We start from the raw sequence: 13,473 nt of genomic DNA, 5'->3' as shown, positions 1-13,473 counted from the left end.
GTGCTGAATGCATTTCATTTGTGCTCATACGGTTAGTAAATGTTCTGGAAGCTGGAAGCCACTTTAGAAACTAACAGTATGTGTGTAGTGTCGGCAGTCACCGACACAGGGGCCAGAGGGGAAAGGCTGAGAATGAAGGGATGTACCAGCCATCAGAGCACTGAGCGGCATGCAAGAAGAGAGGCATGACCCTTTAGGGTGGCCGAGAACCAAGCACATTTAGCTCTAACATCAAGTCGGTTCGGAAACCGGGCACAACAGTCTGCCTGGCTCATTGCCCATGTATGACGATCAGCTGCTTAAATGGAGTAGTGTTTGTAACGGACATGCAGCCAGACATGTTCATGCATGATTCGTAGTGCAAGTACGCTGATGTTGGCAAGGCACATATCCATGCAAGCTAGCATGCTTCCATGGTGGATCAATTTGTACCTTATCTTGAATCAAAAAACGAGCAACAACTACATCGACATGGGCAATGAGCACTGCAGGCTCATGTCTGGGTCATTTGGGCTTTTAAGGTTAGCATTGCGATCATCCTCTCAAAGGCCATTTTGCACCACAAGAAAACTGCAACACTCGTGAGCAATAAGTAAATCATTTTAAGTCACTTCTGTACGTACAAGGCACTCATTTTTTTTTTTTTTTAATTTTGGATTTTGTGTGCAAGAACCACGATTTCTTTATGAGGCACGCCATAGTGGGAGACTCCAGGTTAATTTTGACTACCTAGGTTTCTTTAATATGTACACAATGCACAGTACATGGGTGTTTTTGCATTTTAAAATATAAGACTAGGCCTTGAAGGAACAAATTGGCAAGTTCTGGCTTTTCACAATCTCAGGAAAGTGTCTAAGACGTGTGAAGATCTCAGATAAGCTTCACACACACACATTTTATATTTAGAATTCTCGATATAGCGAACTATTTCATGCTTTCAATAGCATTCGAATTCATATCCTTCGCATTCAATATATCCGAGTTTGACATTCCTACAGCTTACACCACTTATAATGTGCCCACCTACATAGTGCAGAGTCAGCTCCACACGCGGCTTTTTCTGACTCCCATTTACTTTCCCTGAAATCTATATATACGTATAGCGCTTACAGTGCAAACAAGCGAGACAAACTACTGGCTATCATGTGGATTCAGCAGGAAACTCCCACATATAAGCATGGTCGTGAGCACGCTTCTCAACTACGTGAGCCTGGGAGGGGAGAACGATGAAAGCGACGTGGAGAGGCAAGCATGGAATTAACGGACAAGAAATAAAAATTATGAGGATCCCACGCACTGTGGGAATCGAAGAAAGCTAAGCTTTCGGTGCTGCTTGCTTTGATTGACGACAACCAACGGTGATGCTGACGGCTAATGTCTAATTTCTTCAGTGTTTAGCACATTATGAAAGTGGTGAGCTGATGGTAAATGTTACCTTGCGTGCATCACTGCTTTTTGTCTGAGTAGTACACAGAACACACAGCGAGATATGTTTATTTGAGGCGTTGTGCACCACTGTTCATAACGACCAAGAAGGTTAATACTGTCATTCACTCACACAGCACATCGCATCCTGGCAGAAGGTTCTTTAACGAGCACCTAAATCTAAGCACACAAGCGTTTTTGTATTTCGCCTCTATCGAAATGTGGCTGCCGTGGTCGGGATCGAATCCACGACCTCGTGCAATTCCATTGCCACAAAGTTACCGTGAGGGGCACAGAAGTGTTGACCTGGTGTGCGGTCACTTTCCTAATGTCATCAGGCACTACGGTGCTTTAATGCGGCTTTATGTCTGCATCCAGTGTGTGAGTTCTCCACTTGACAAATTTTCATGGTGTTTTTCAGAAATAGCAGGAACGTACCATACCTTGAATTTATAAAGTTATCCAGTTTGTGCACTACCGCTTTTGTGTCTAGTAGGAGCATTTCCTTACCTTCTCACATTACATTCCCCTCTCCCGCCCTCCCCCCCATATGTATGCGAGTTGTGAACGAAGAGTGCCAAGGGTGTTATTCACTCGTTTCATGGCTGCATCAGTTCTACCCCTCCCCCCATTCTCTGCTTACTCTCTCCTACACCCTCTCAACCATTCTATCCGCTTCCCCTCTGGACAGTTGCATGTTGTAGAAAAGCAACTGCTGCAGTTTCTGCTATGCTTTTTGGGGGGTCATGGATAATTACAGCCATGAAGAGGGTATCGTGGCCTAGGCAGCTCCAGAGGGATTGTGCACATGCAACTAGGTGAAAAAAATGTCCAAATGAGCTTCTCGCATCGCCTTTCCTCTCTGCCACGCTCCTGCCATGCATACACATGCTCTGAACCACCCCCCCAACGCCGTGTGCCAGGCAGCAGCAGCAGCAGCAGCAGTGGGAAAGTCGAAAGAAGAGGCAGAGAAAGCTTCACTTTAGAAAGTGGCGGCATTTGATGCCGGCACACAGGGGTTTCATAGGTGACGGAGAAGCGTGTGCATTGTTGCTCTTTAGCTCTTCAGTTTGTGCGTGCCGTTGCTCGTAAAGAGCAGATATTGCATGTGCAACCTTGACTGCCGTCAGCTTAAGTGATGATCTGCACATTTAGTTCGGTGCTTTTAGGCTTTATGTATACATGCAAGCTTCTGCAGTTACTAACAGCATGCATTACTTTGCCTGCTACGTGCAGAGACCGTCGAACCGAAGCTGAGAGCCCACGTCGGCTTTATGTGGCGAGCCCTGCCTCCTTTCTTTTTCCACTTCTATTTTGCTAAGCAGCCCATTTACGGTGGTGACGTTGTGCTTCCACACTAGACAATCTACAAAAGTGATGTGTCATGGTGAGTGACATTGCCAGCTAGGACTGCAGTGTACGTGGTACTGTTTGTGTGCGTCACCTCAACTCTGGCTGGGAGCACTGCTTCCCGAGAGGGAGGATGCACAGTGTGGTTAAAAATTTCAGCTGTTATTGCAGCATGCAACACTCTCATACTCTGCAGACACAATCATCTGAGCGTGGTATATACATCTGTGATTTACGTCCAAATGTGACACGTACATGTGTCATGTATGTACATACATACTGTAGAACCTTGTTGATATGATCCGTCACGTACAATTTCCTGGTGCCAACGTTCGTAATCGAGAATGTAAACAAGGACCCAATTGAGTTATGCTTAATAAAGAAAAGCTTTCTTTGCCTCTTCTGTTGACTTTCCGGGTGCTGTGGCAGCCTTGCTACGCGTGCCGCTGGACTTTTTACAACACCACCAGATGGCGTACGCTTCTGCGCGCATCCTGGCCAGCGCCGCCACACACCGGGATGCTTAGTTAGTGCGTATGGCACATGCTGCACTTGCTTTCCTATGCAAAAAAATGCTGGGCTGTGGAGGTTGCGTGCAGGTCTGTGATAGCGTAAACATTACAATCATCCATAGCCTGATGAGAGCGCTTGGAGCTGGTGTCTCAACAGGGTGCTGGTCACGTATGCATAAGGAACACGTAACTATGCACCAGAAAAATGGCTCCAAAGCGTGCAGTCAGCGTCGAGGACACCCAGGCCCCAAAGAAACGTCGTCCGGAAAAGGACCGTCTTCCCTATGCAGCGAAACGCGGTGCAGACTGTGAATGTATGTATACAATGTATACATACAATGTATAATAATTAGTTGAATTATGTATCCCCCCAAAATTTAATAAAATTTGACACTTCTGCTACAAAGCAATTGTCATTTGAGGCAATGATAATGCCCAACTCTCAGAGATTATGAAAAATGATGCACAACGCCTCAAGCAAGCATGTCTGCCTGTGTGTTCTATGGACTACACAGACAAACAGCAGTGGTGCATGCAAGGTAACATTTACCATCAACTCACCAGCCTTGTATTGGACAAAATACTGAAGAAATTACACATTAGCCACCAACATCACTGCAAATTATCATCAATCAAAGCAATCAGCATACAAAGCTTCACTTACATCGATTCCTGCAGTGCGTGCGATCCCCAAATTTTTTCGTACCAGTTCGTACGTTCCTAAAACGGAATATTTCGGCACCAATGTTCAGTATATCGCCAAACTGCATATCATACGATACGTTTTCCACCTGCAGGTCATATATAAGGCAGCTGCCCGCCACGACCACTTCAATGCTATGCTCACCTGCCAGTGTCACGTGAAAACGATGGCAAATAGGAAACTCGGTTTGCTATTTTGGTACCAGGAAATCTCCTCCCAAGTCACCACACACCTCCAACCCTATTGCAATAGGCATCTTCACCTATTTGTTTTACAGCGCATGGCATACCTGCCAACCTGGCGAGATCCAAAATTGGGAGACTTTATTTGCGCCGGGGGGGGGGGGGGGGGTTCATTGAAACTTTCAGGCAGTGTTCGGTGAGTCCTTTTGCAGGGACCTTGCAGTAGCAGACTTTGCGCACTTCAAAAATTTGTCGGCGTAGCTTTGCTCAAAACATCGTCCAGACTGACGGCCCTTCACTAGCAGCAGGTGTTGGAGGGTTGTGTTGCACATTGATGAGCAGAACTTAGTCCTATTTTTTCGCGCCGTGCTAAAAATCCTCTCACACTCTGCATTGCTATGCGATATCACAAGTAAGTCCAGCATCACCTCAGCAACTTGGTGAAACATGTTTTCCATCAGTGTTTTTCATTTTTCCAACCATAGACCACTGCACGTCCCACTTTTCTTCATTCAGACTGTCCTCTGGAAGACTGTGTGCCCGTAGTGTGGCAAACTCAGCTTTGAGAGCATCTAAAGCGTCTTCAGCAGATTCATTGGAATGTCGGGGCAGCAGCTGAGGAAAACTCTGATTAAGAAACGAAAACTCGAGAGCAATGCCTGCGATATAATTTTCAGGTTTGCCGCCTCCGCACTCTTCAGAGTTGCATCCACATCTATAGTGCTTCGCCTCGTCGCATTTCGGAAATATTTTCCATAGAAGAGGCTCAACGTAGCGCTGACACTAAGGGGTTAAGGGGTAGGTTGTGTTCGACAAGAAATCCCGTAAACAGGCGCTCCACACGTATAACACTGTAACACAAGGCTCAGTGGTGCGCCGCCGCCACCCGATTCAAAGGGTTGAGCCTCATTCATCCATCCATCCATACTGTCGTCGCACTTGTTCCGAAGAAAGTTCACTATGTTGCCTTGCTGCTCAATGGTGTGAACACGGCTTTGATGCTTCGCCGTGGAAATGTGCCGTTTCAAGTCGCCTTTGACACCGTGAGACACGCTGACGTCGCATCCCCACGTTGTACAAAATGCAAAATGTTCTCCTTTTCTTGATGTCAAGAAGCACCGAAATTCAGAAGTATAAGATCGCAAATACTTCTGCAAATACCTCTTCTTCGGCTTTGATAATGCCATGGCATCAAGCACACGAGGATTCTAACTTTACACAATGCACCGCACACAGACAACCTAGCCAGTACCACTAATCATACACACAAGCAGCAGCAACAAGATGCACCATGGACAAAGGCATGCATGAAATGCAAGAGCTACACTGCCTCTGGCTTTGGTCGGCTTATTAGGCACTGTAGTCGGCTGCTTAGTCGACGATACTGATGGTGCTAGTGCAGCCGTTGTTGGTGATGCTGACAATTACGATGCAGCTGTAGATTCCACGGTGCCGGTTTCGCAGAAACCATTATCGTGCGAATGGAGACCACTTTTCGGGAGATATAAGACAGTGATCGTACAATCGGAAAGTTCAGTAAAAATCTGGAGTCTCCTGGGCGAATCGGGAGGGTTGGCAGGTAAGGCATGGGCTGCAGTATTGTTGGAGGTGTACAGCATGCTTTTAGTAGGCGATTACCCAAGCACGGCACCATTCCCTCCTGCAGGCGCCCCCCACCCTTATCACGTGCCGCACTCAGGCAACACTGGCTTGTCAGATCCAGTACAAGAATCCAATCCAATCTAATTCAATCCTACTTTGTAGCCTGAACACTGCGCACCATTTGTTGTTTTGTTTTGGCAGTGTCAAGTCATGCATTCCTACACGGTAGCAAAGAAAATTGAGGTCATCCAATGGCATCGAGAAAACGCAAAAATGTGACCAAACATCCCGACAATTCAAGCTCGACCAGAAACGGATACGAGAATGGGAGAAGAATTTCGACAATTTGCTGCAGCAGAACTACAGGAAAGCCAAACTTTGACAAAAGCTAACTAATGGCGCACTAGTGTTCAGTGAATACATGGACGATGCACAGTTCGAGCTCTCTGAGCATGAAAGAAGTGCAGGACGTGCCACTGGCCACCGGCTGCTTTCTGAAGAGGCTGTCAAAATAGCCAACAACATGCAGTTGCGAAACTTCAGAGCTTCCAGCTAGTATATAAATAGGTGGAAGCAGCGATTCGGCGTTGCGATGCACTGAGCCACGAACAAGAGCCAAAAGACGCTCGAGAAATTTTCAGAGGCAGCAAGTGCCTTTCAGATTGTTGCGAACTCCCTGCGACAGTGCGATGGCTCCAACACAGAACACCTACATAAACTTGAAGAAAATTAACTGTACCTCCCATAGTGCAATGGAAATAAGAGTAGTGGTGGTGTTGTGAACTAACGTATGTGACCGAGAGATGCAGCTAGCAATATCAAAACTAATATCATCATTATTACATAGTGAGCAATATGGCCGCTATGGTAGCAGCTAGTACGGCTCGTTGTGCTGCACGCTCGCTGGTTTTCAGTGCTATGTTATTGCTTTCAGGGCAGCATTCATGTGTACGACACTCTAACATGACTACAGGTATCTTTATTATGTCGCGAGGTGACCGAGAGGCCTCAAGTGGCAAAGAAACACTTCAAACAAGTAAGCTTACATTGTTTATTGTGAATGGTGAATGAAGCAGTACATGCCCACAATTTTCATACAGGTCAGGTAGAGTTAATGTTGTCAGTCATTGAGTTTACAACATAGAGAAACACAGATAGTCATCTATTTAATGAAATTGAAAGCCGAAATTAAGTTTTCTGATCGTGGAACAGGTGGAACGAAGCTTCAGACAACGATACCTATGCTGGGCTACCCTTGTACTTGTACTATGTATAGTGCTGCTTGACATGTTTCATAGTATGCTGTCTGTATTCAACGATTTCAGGTATATTAAAAAAAAAAAGAGTGCTCGGCAAAGATGTACTGTCAGCAAGATAAACTCTAGCTGTAATGTCCCATCGTTTTCATAACAAGATGGCGAGAGGCATGAAGTGTAGGGGGAAAAAACATTACGCTAAATTCGACACCACACATTGTCTGGCCTTGGTGGTTCTGCTGCACATTTAGTGTTCAGGCACGGCAGTAAAGGCTTCGACACAAGTGGAGTACAGTCGACACTCATAACAACGGACCCTGATAATCCGACAAAAAATGTCTGTTTCATCTGAAGTTCATAATATCTGAAATGCTTACTTCCAAAACTTTTTCATGTTATAGCAAAGAGTGAGTGACGAACGTCAAAAGTAAAGAACAAAAAAAAAAGGTTGCAGTTTCACCCAAGAGGTGAAGCACCGATTGCAATAGCAAATTAGTAGACAGCTATGTGAAGTAAGGATAGTAGTTTTATCGGCCGTATAAAGTTGTAAACATTCGCTGACTAACTAAACTAACAAGCATGGTGTCACGTGCGAACAGGTAAACATTAACACATCTTGCTCAATGAATGCTTAAAGCTGCTGTCAAAACGTTGGAGTGAGGAAGCGTGGTAGCAGCAGCGAGCGAATTGCCCTTTGTGCTGTCTCTCACTTCAACGCGAACTTAACGTCGAAAGCACAGAGCATACAAAGCTAACGGCACTGGACACACTTTATCCACACCATAGAAGCTCTCAAGATGTGGCACCCGTGCAGCTGCACCATAGGCAGAGCCGTAAGCAGCAGCAGCAGCCGCCGAAGTAGAAACCCCTTCTCCCTCGTCCCCCCCTTTCCTCACAAGCAAAAGATGATGGCGCGCTTCCACCTCGCCTCCCTCCCTCACACGTGCTATAGTGAGCAGCGTTCATCAGCTGAACCTCGCAAGTCACTTGCCAGCCCGCGTCGACACGGCAAACGTCCATTTTATACAACTGATTTTGACAAAAATTGCCACTAATTTCATCTGCTGCAGCCGATAGTCTGTAATAGTGTGGTCCATTAAAAGCAAGCCTCGTTGCATTAATAAAATAGGTAGAGCAAACTAAGGCTGAAATATGATCCATTATATCCGAAAGTTTGTTGTATGCAGGTCCGTTGTAATGAGCATAGACTGCACTCGTAGGAAAGTGAGGAATGTTGTGGGGACAACAGTGCTTACAAGGACCTCTGCAAATATTGTGCGAATAAACAGGAACACTAAATAAACACATAAGTAAGGCCAATTAATGCTCATGGATCCTTGGAAAATGCAATTTACAGTTTCATGTTGAAAAGACATATCGGTTTGTGTAAGTCGTGCGGTTAGTCCCGCGGGGCCTGGGCACGCAGGGACGGACCGACATGTACCGCCACTTGCTTAGACGAGAAGGGAATGACCCTCCTTTATTGGGCCCGAACATATAGAGACACACACAGGTCACAGGGGGCGCCACACTCTGGTGGCAGCCTAACGAACAGGGCTGAACTATGGCGACCTCTACATCTCCCCCCTTGAAGCATTGAAGGTTAGACGGGAGGGACTCAGGAAGCCAAGCGCGTCAAAAGTTTCACAAGTTCAAACGGCGTGGTGGAACGACAGGCTGGCCGTAACGTGTTCGTGTCACACAGTCACTGCGGTCCCTGACTGCAGGGTACTGTTGCACAGACTGTCCGAGGGGGACCATTGATTCCACGATGTTGGCAGGCTGATGTTCCTGGCAGTGAACTTGCTGCAGTGGTGGTGGTTCCTCTCCGGAGGTAGTAGGCCCAAAAGGCACTAGGTGATGCCGGTTGCGCTGTAGGGTGCCACCTCACTCCGTTTCGACCACGTAGCTGGATTATGCAACGCCCCTGCCACCTTTGAGCGTATAATGGACTCCTTGCTGCAAGGTTTCATATGGTCCACATGCCTTTGCTGCCTTCACGACCATCGTCATCTTCTCGCCAACGTTCGACACTCACCTTGAGCGTCTTACAACTATACTTGATGTATTTCGGAAGGCGAACCTGCAACTTAACTCGTCTAATTGTCGTTTTGGCCACCAGCAAATTACTCTTCTGGGCCATCTCGTTGACGCTTCCGGAGTACAGCCTGATCCTGACAAAACTCGCGCTGTCAGAGAATTTCCGGTTCCTAAGACAGCCGCAGACGTTCGAAGTATTGTAGGGCTGTGCTCGTACTTTCGTCGTTTTAGATGTTACGACAATTGTTCGACCCCTAACTAATCTTTTGAAGAAAGGCGTACAATTCTCGTGGGGCAATGGAGAGGCCGCCACCTTCTCTCGTCTCGTCCCTCTTCTAACCTCCACCACCCTTTCTCGCCCACTTCGACCCTCTTGCACCTACAGAATTGCGCACAGATGCCAGCGGTCATGGCGTAGGTGCCGTCTTAGCCCAGCATCAGCGTGGCCAAGGTCGCATTATTGCTTATGCGAGCCGCCTCCTAGCACCATCGCAGTGCAACTATTCCATTACGGAACGAGAATGCCTTGCTGTTGTCTGGGCGCTTGCGAAGTTCCGTCCTTACCTCTACGGTCGCCGTTTTTCCGTAGTCACTGACCATCATGCTCTGTGCTGGCTGTCATCGCTAAAAGATCCTACAGGCCGGCTTGGTCGATGGCCTTTGAGGCTACAAGAATTTTCATATTCCGTGGAGTACAAGTCTGGCCGCCTACACCAAGACGCTGACAGCTTGTCGCGTTACCCTGTTGACGACTCTGACACCTCCAATACTGTCAGTGCTTATTGCATATTCTCTGTATCACAGCTGCTTCATTTCGCCGACGAGCAACGCCGTGACGCCTACATCAGAGCACTCATTGACCGTTTTGAGCACTTTCCGGCCGATGCTACTCTACGCCTCTTCGTCCCTCCGCAAGGGTACTCTGTACCATTGTAACCTTCATCCGGACGGCTCTGAGTTCCTACTTGTAATACCTAAACACCTCCGCTCCACCATTCTAGAAGAGCTCCACGACGCACCAACGGCAGGACGTCTCGGCGTATGTTGAACCTATGACCGTGTACATCGCCGTTTTTTCTGGCCAGGTCTTGCCCGTTCCGTATGACGTCATGTCGCCGCTTGTGAACTCTGCCAACGACGCAAGAAGCCTTCCCAGCTCCCCGCTGTTTACCTGCAGCCGCTCGACATCCCTGCCGAGCCCTTCCATCGTGTCGACTTAGACCTTCTCGGCCCATTTCCGGAATCTACATCAGGAAACAAGTGGGTTGCAGTCGCGGCGCACTACGTGACCCGCTACGCTGTAAACCGCGCTCTTCCAACCAGTTGCGCAACTGATGTTGCAGACTTCCTCCTACATATCATTTTGATGCATGGTGCTCCGCGTCAATTGCTAACAGACCGTGGCCGTACGTCTTTGGCCAAAGTCATTGACGACATCATGCGTGCCTGCTCAATCCGGCATAAATTTACCACCTCCTGCCACCCCCAAAGGAACGGCGTCACTGAGCGCTTGAACCGCACCCTCACAGACATGCTATCCAAATATGTTTCGGAAGACCACCGTAACTGGGACCTGGCTCCACCTTACATTACCTTTGCATACAACTCTTCCCGTCTCGAAACTGCTGGCTTTTCCCCGTTTTACATCTTGTATGGCCGCGAACCAACGCTACCAGTGGACACTGTGCTTCCGTCCGCCACAGCTTCAACTAGCGATTATGCCCGTGATGCAATCGCCCATGCTGACCACGCTCGCCAACTTGCGCGCGTTCGTCTACAAGTGTCTAAAGACAAGCAGAAGCAACGCTACGACCTCTATCACCGTGATGTCCATTTTGTGCCTGGCAGCCTCGTGTTGCTTTGGTTACCTTCGCGTAAAGTTGGTCTTTGTGAAAACTGCTTTCATGTTACACAGGCCCATATCGCGTGCTCCGCAAAGTGACCAATGTCACCTATGTAATTGTTCTAGCCACTCCCACTACGTCCTCCTGTGTCAACCAGTGACATTGTCCACGTCGCCTGACTCAAGCCCTACAACTCTCCACGCGCCTTGGATATTTAACAGCACCGTGACGGTGCTTTTGCCACCGGGGGAGTAGTATTACGATATCATCGAGCGATGCTCAAGGAATATGTTGTACCCGTTGCGCATGCAAAGAAATTCAAAGTTGAAAATGCGAAGCAGTGATTTTTTACTCACCGTTGCCCGCACCCAGAGGCTGCAAGGTTAATCCATTTTCGCGGGTAGTGACCAAACAGACTGTGCGCCGTTCCAGCGGCAAATTTTCATGCTAGCTAGCACATTCTTCTTTAAAAGCAACAAGTCATTAGGCGGCAAGACATGGCAGATCACTAATGACGGAAGCCGTCGAGCCATTGTGCCAGTGAAACGCCGCAGCTGATAAAATTCACCGTCTTTAAACACGTTCGCTTGGTGGTGGCTATAGAATGTTGGATACATAAACAGGCTGAGATTTTATTGTTATCTCACTAAAGCGAACCTGCGTGATGCTGCTCAAAGAAAACGACCACCCCGTTCACAAACATTAGTGCCGTATAATTTGAATCGATAAACAGTATGTACTGCAATCAGTAGGAGTGGGCTGCTGCATATCACACGTCAGTGAGGTTTCAAAACCTTTATTCAAGTAATAAAGCACAGACTTAATTAACAGAAGTCCAATAAGAACAACTGTCTACCTATTTTGTAGCAAAATGACATGTTAACCATGTTTGTCGGTTAATATATATACATATATAGATCAAGTATTTAGCCCATTGAGCACCCCTAGCAGAAAAAATATAAATTAAAGTATGTGACCAAATTACAGTAGCTCCTCTTGCGCGCTTCATGCTGGAACGTGCCACGGTTGATTTTTAGCCCTCTGTAGCGATCACTGGAACTTGAGAGTGTGCGGGACCTAACTACACTCTGTACAACACTGCCAATATGAATCAGACGATGGTCTGCGTCGACAACCCAGCCAACAGCACAAACAATGTGGCCGACGAAAGCAGCGTACGCATCGCAAACACTAAATGTGCCTCGCGAGGTTTCATGGTTGCCCTAGCTGCACGCACCACCAGCCACAAGCTCCCAGCCTTCTATCTTCAAAGAACCAAGTGGAAAAATTACAGCCAGGGCCTTTGCGTGCCTTCACATACCTGATGAGAATAATTTTATTTTTTGATGGGGGCGAGGAGTCACTATATTGCCGAGTTTGTTCTATCACAATGCTGACTTTTTATTTTTTTTACTCGTAGCTAATGTTTATGACTTCAGAAAAGATGTAAGAGTGGCTATTAAGAGTTCGGGGCCCTAACGATGATGACATGAGGCAGTTACTGGTACTGGACTAAGCACCCATTCATAAAATGCAAGCTGCAAAGAATGCTTTCGAGGAACAGGATACCGACGTGCTCTACATGCCTGCGAGGTGCGTGAGCATCCCGCAGCTGGCTGACATATATTGGAACAAGCCATTTAAATCCACTCTATGGCGTTTGTGGGAGGAATATATGCACGAGGAGGAGAGGACACCAAAAGAAAACTTGAAGCTGTCGCGGCAGCAGGTCCTTGATTTTGTTGCTGAGGCATGGGCCGCTGTACTGGAGTGCAGCATTACAAACGCACTCGATGGTTCAGAGGACAGAGACTGCATAGCGTACTGGCAGATGTTGGAGCCACGGCGCCAGAAGACCGGGGCGGACTTCAAGAGGAATGCTGCGAGCTTTCTTTGCTACTGACTCTGAGGAGTTTTTCGATGGTTTCGAAAGTGACTAACAGGAGTAACATTTTTGGCCTAACAAAGTTCATCTTCCGAATAAAATTTTAAAGCCATGCAAACTGTGTGTGTTTTTTTTTTTGCATGAGAAAATTTTGGTGTTGCCATCTTGAATTTTTGTGCCATTCCGGGTTGCGCACCCCTTCCCCTCCCCCGCTTTGGGGGGGGGAGGGCTTGCTCAAAATTTTACAGTAGTTATTGGTTCCCCTCCTAGCTGCATGCGCATTTTCACAGAGAAAGAGAAAATCTGCACACACTAGGGGACCGACAGCCCATCTGTCCCACCTGGGCATTCACAAGTGCGAAATCGTAAGCAAATTCACACCATGTGAAATGGACTACACTCAGCTGTTGAGTTCGAGGAACATTAGACTCACCAGGACCACTCTTCTGAGGCCGCAAGTGTTGGCGCACTCCCGGCAGTTGCTGCCTGGGGCCCAGAGCCGGCAGCACGCTCCCCGCTCCGCCATATCCTCTTCCCAGTCACCGCATCGTACACGGGGGCTTCCACCAGCTGCTCAAGCTGTTTTTCATGCAGAAGGGCCACTTCAGCCACAGGCTCCTAAGCAATCAAAGAAAGAAAAAACACTTAGCTGTTTCACGCCAAAGCAGGTTAGT

The 13,473-nt window shown here is 47.5% G+C and overlaps 1 protein-coding gene and 2 pseudogenes across 2 annotated transcripts in view; 2 read left to right on the top strand and 1 right to left on the bottom strand.

Annotated features, from left to right (window-relative positions):
• The window catches only part of LOC142568150 (RNA polymerase II subunit A C-terminal domain phosphatase-like), a 91,299-nt gene that overhangs the window by 13,100 nt on the left and 64,726 nt on the right, over nucleotides 1–13,473 (bottom strand). For both annotated transcript variants that reach the window (XM_075678227.1, XM_075678228.1), the window contains one exon: nucleotides 13,233–13,417. In XM_075678227.1, the coding sequence (XP_075534342.1) occupies nucleotides 13,233–13,417 (185 nt within the window). The remainder of the gene's footprint in view (nucleotides 1–13,232; nucleotides 13,418–13,473) is intronic.
• On the top strand, nucleotides 5,985–12,261 carry LOC142568163 (uncharacterized; annotated as a pseudogene).
• LOC142568152 (uncharacterized) lies at nucleotides 12,344–12,854 on the top strand (annotated as a pseudogene).

Source organism: Dermacentor variabilis, unplaced genomic scaffold (assembly GCF_050947875.1).
Source record: "Dermacentor variabilis isolate Ectoservices unplaced genomic scaffold, ASM5094787v1 scaffold_17, whole genome shotgun sequence".
Taxonomy (NCBI): Eukaryota; Metazoa; Arthropoda; class Arachnida; order Ixodida; family Ixodidae; genus Dermacentor; species Dermacentor variabilis.
Note: the sequence above shows the minus strand (reverse complement) of the source record. Positions and strands in the feature narration are given on the sequence as shown.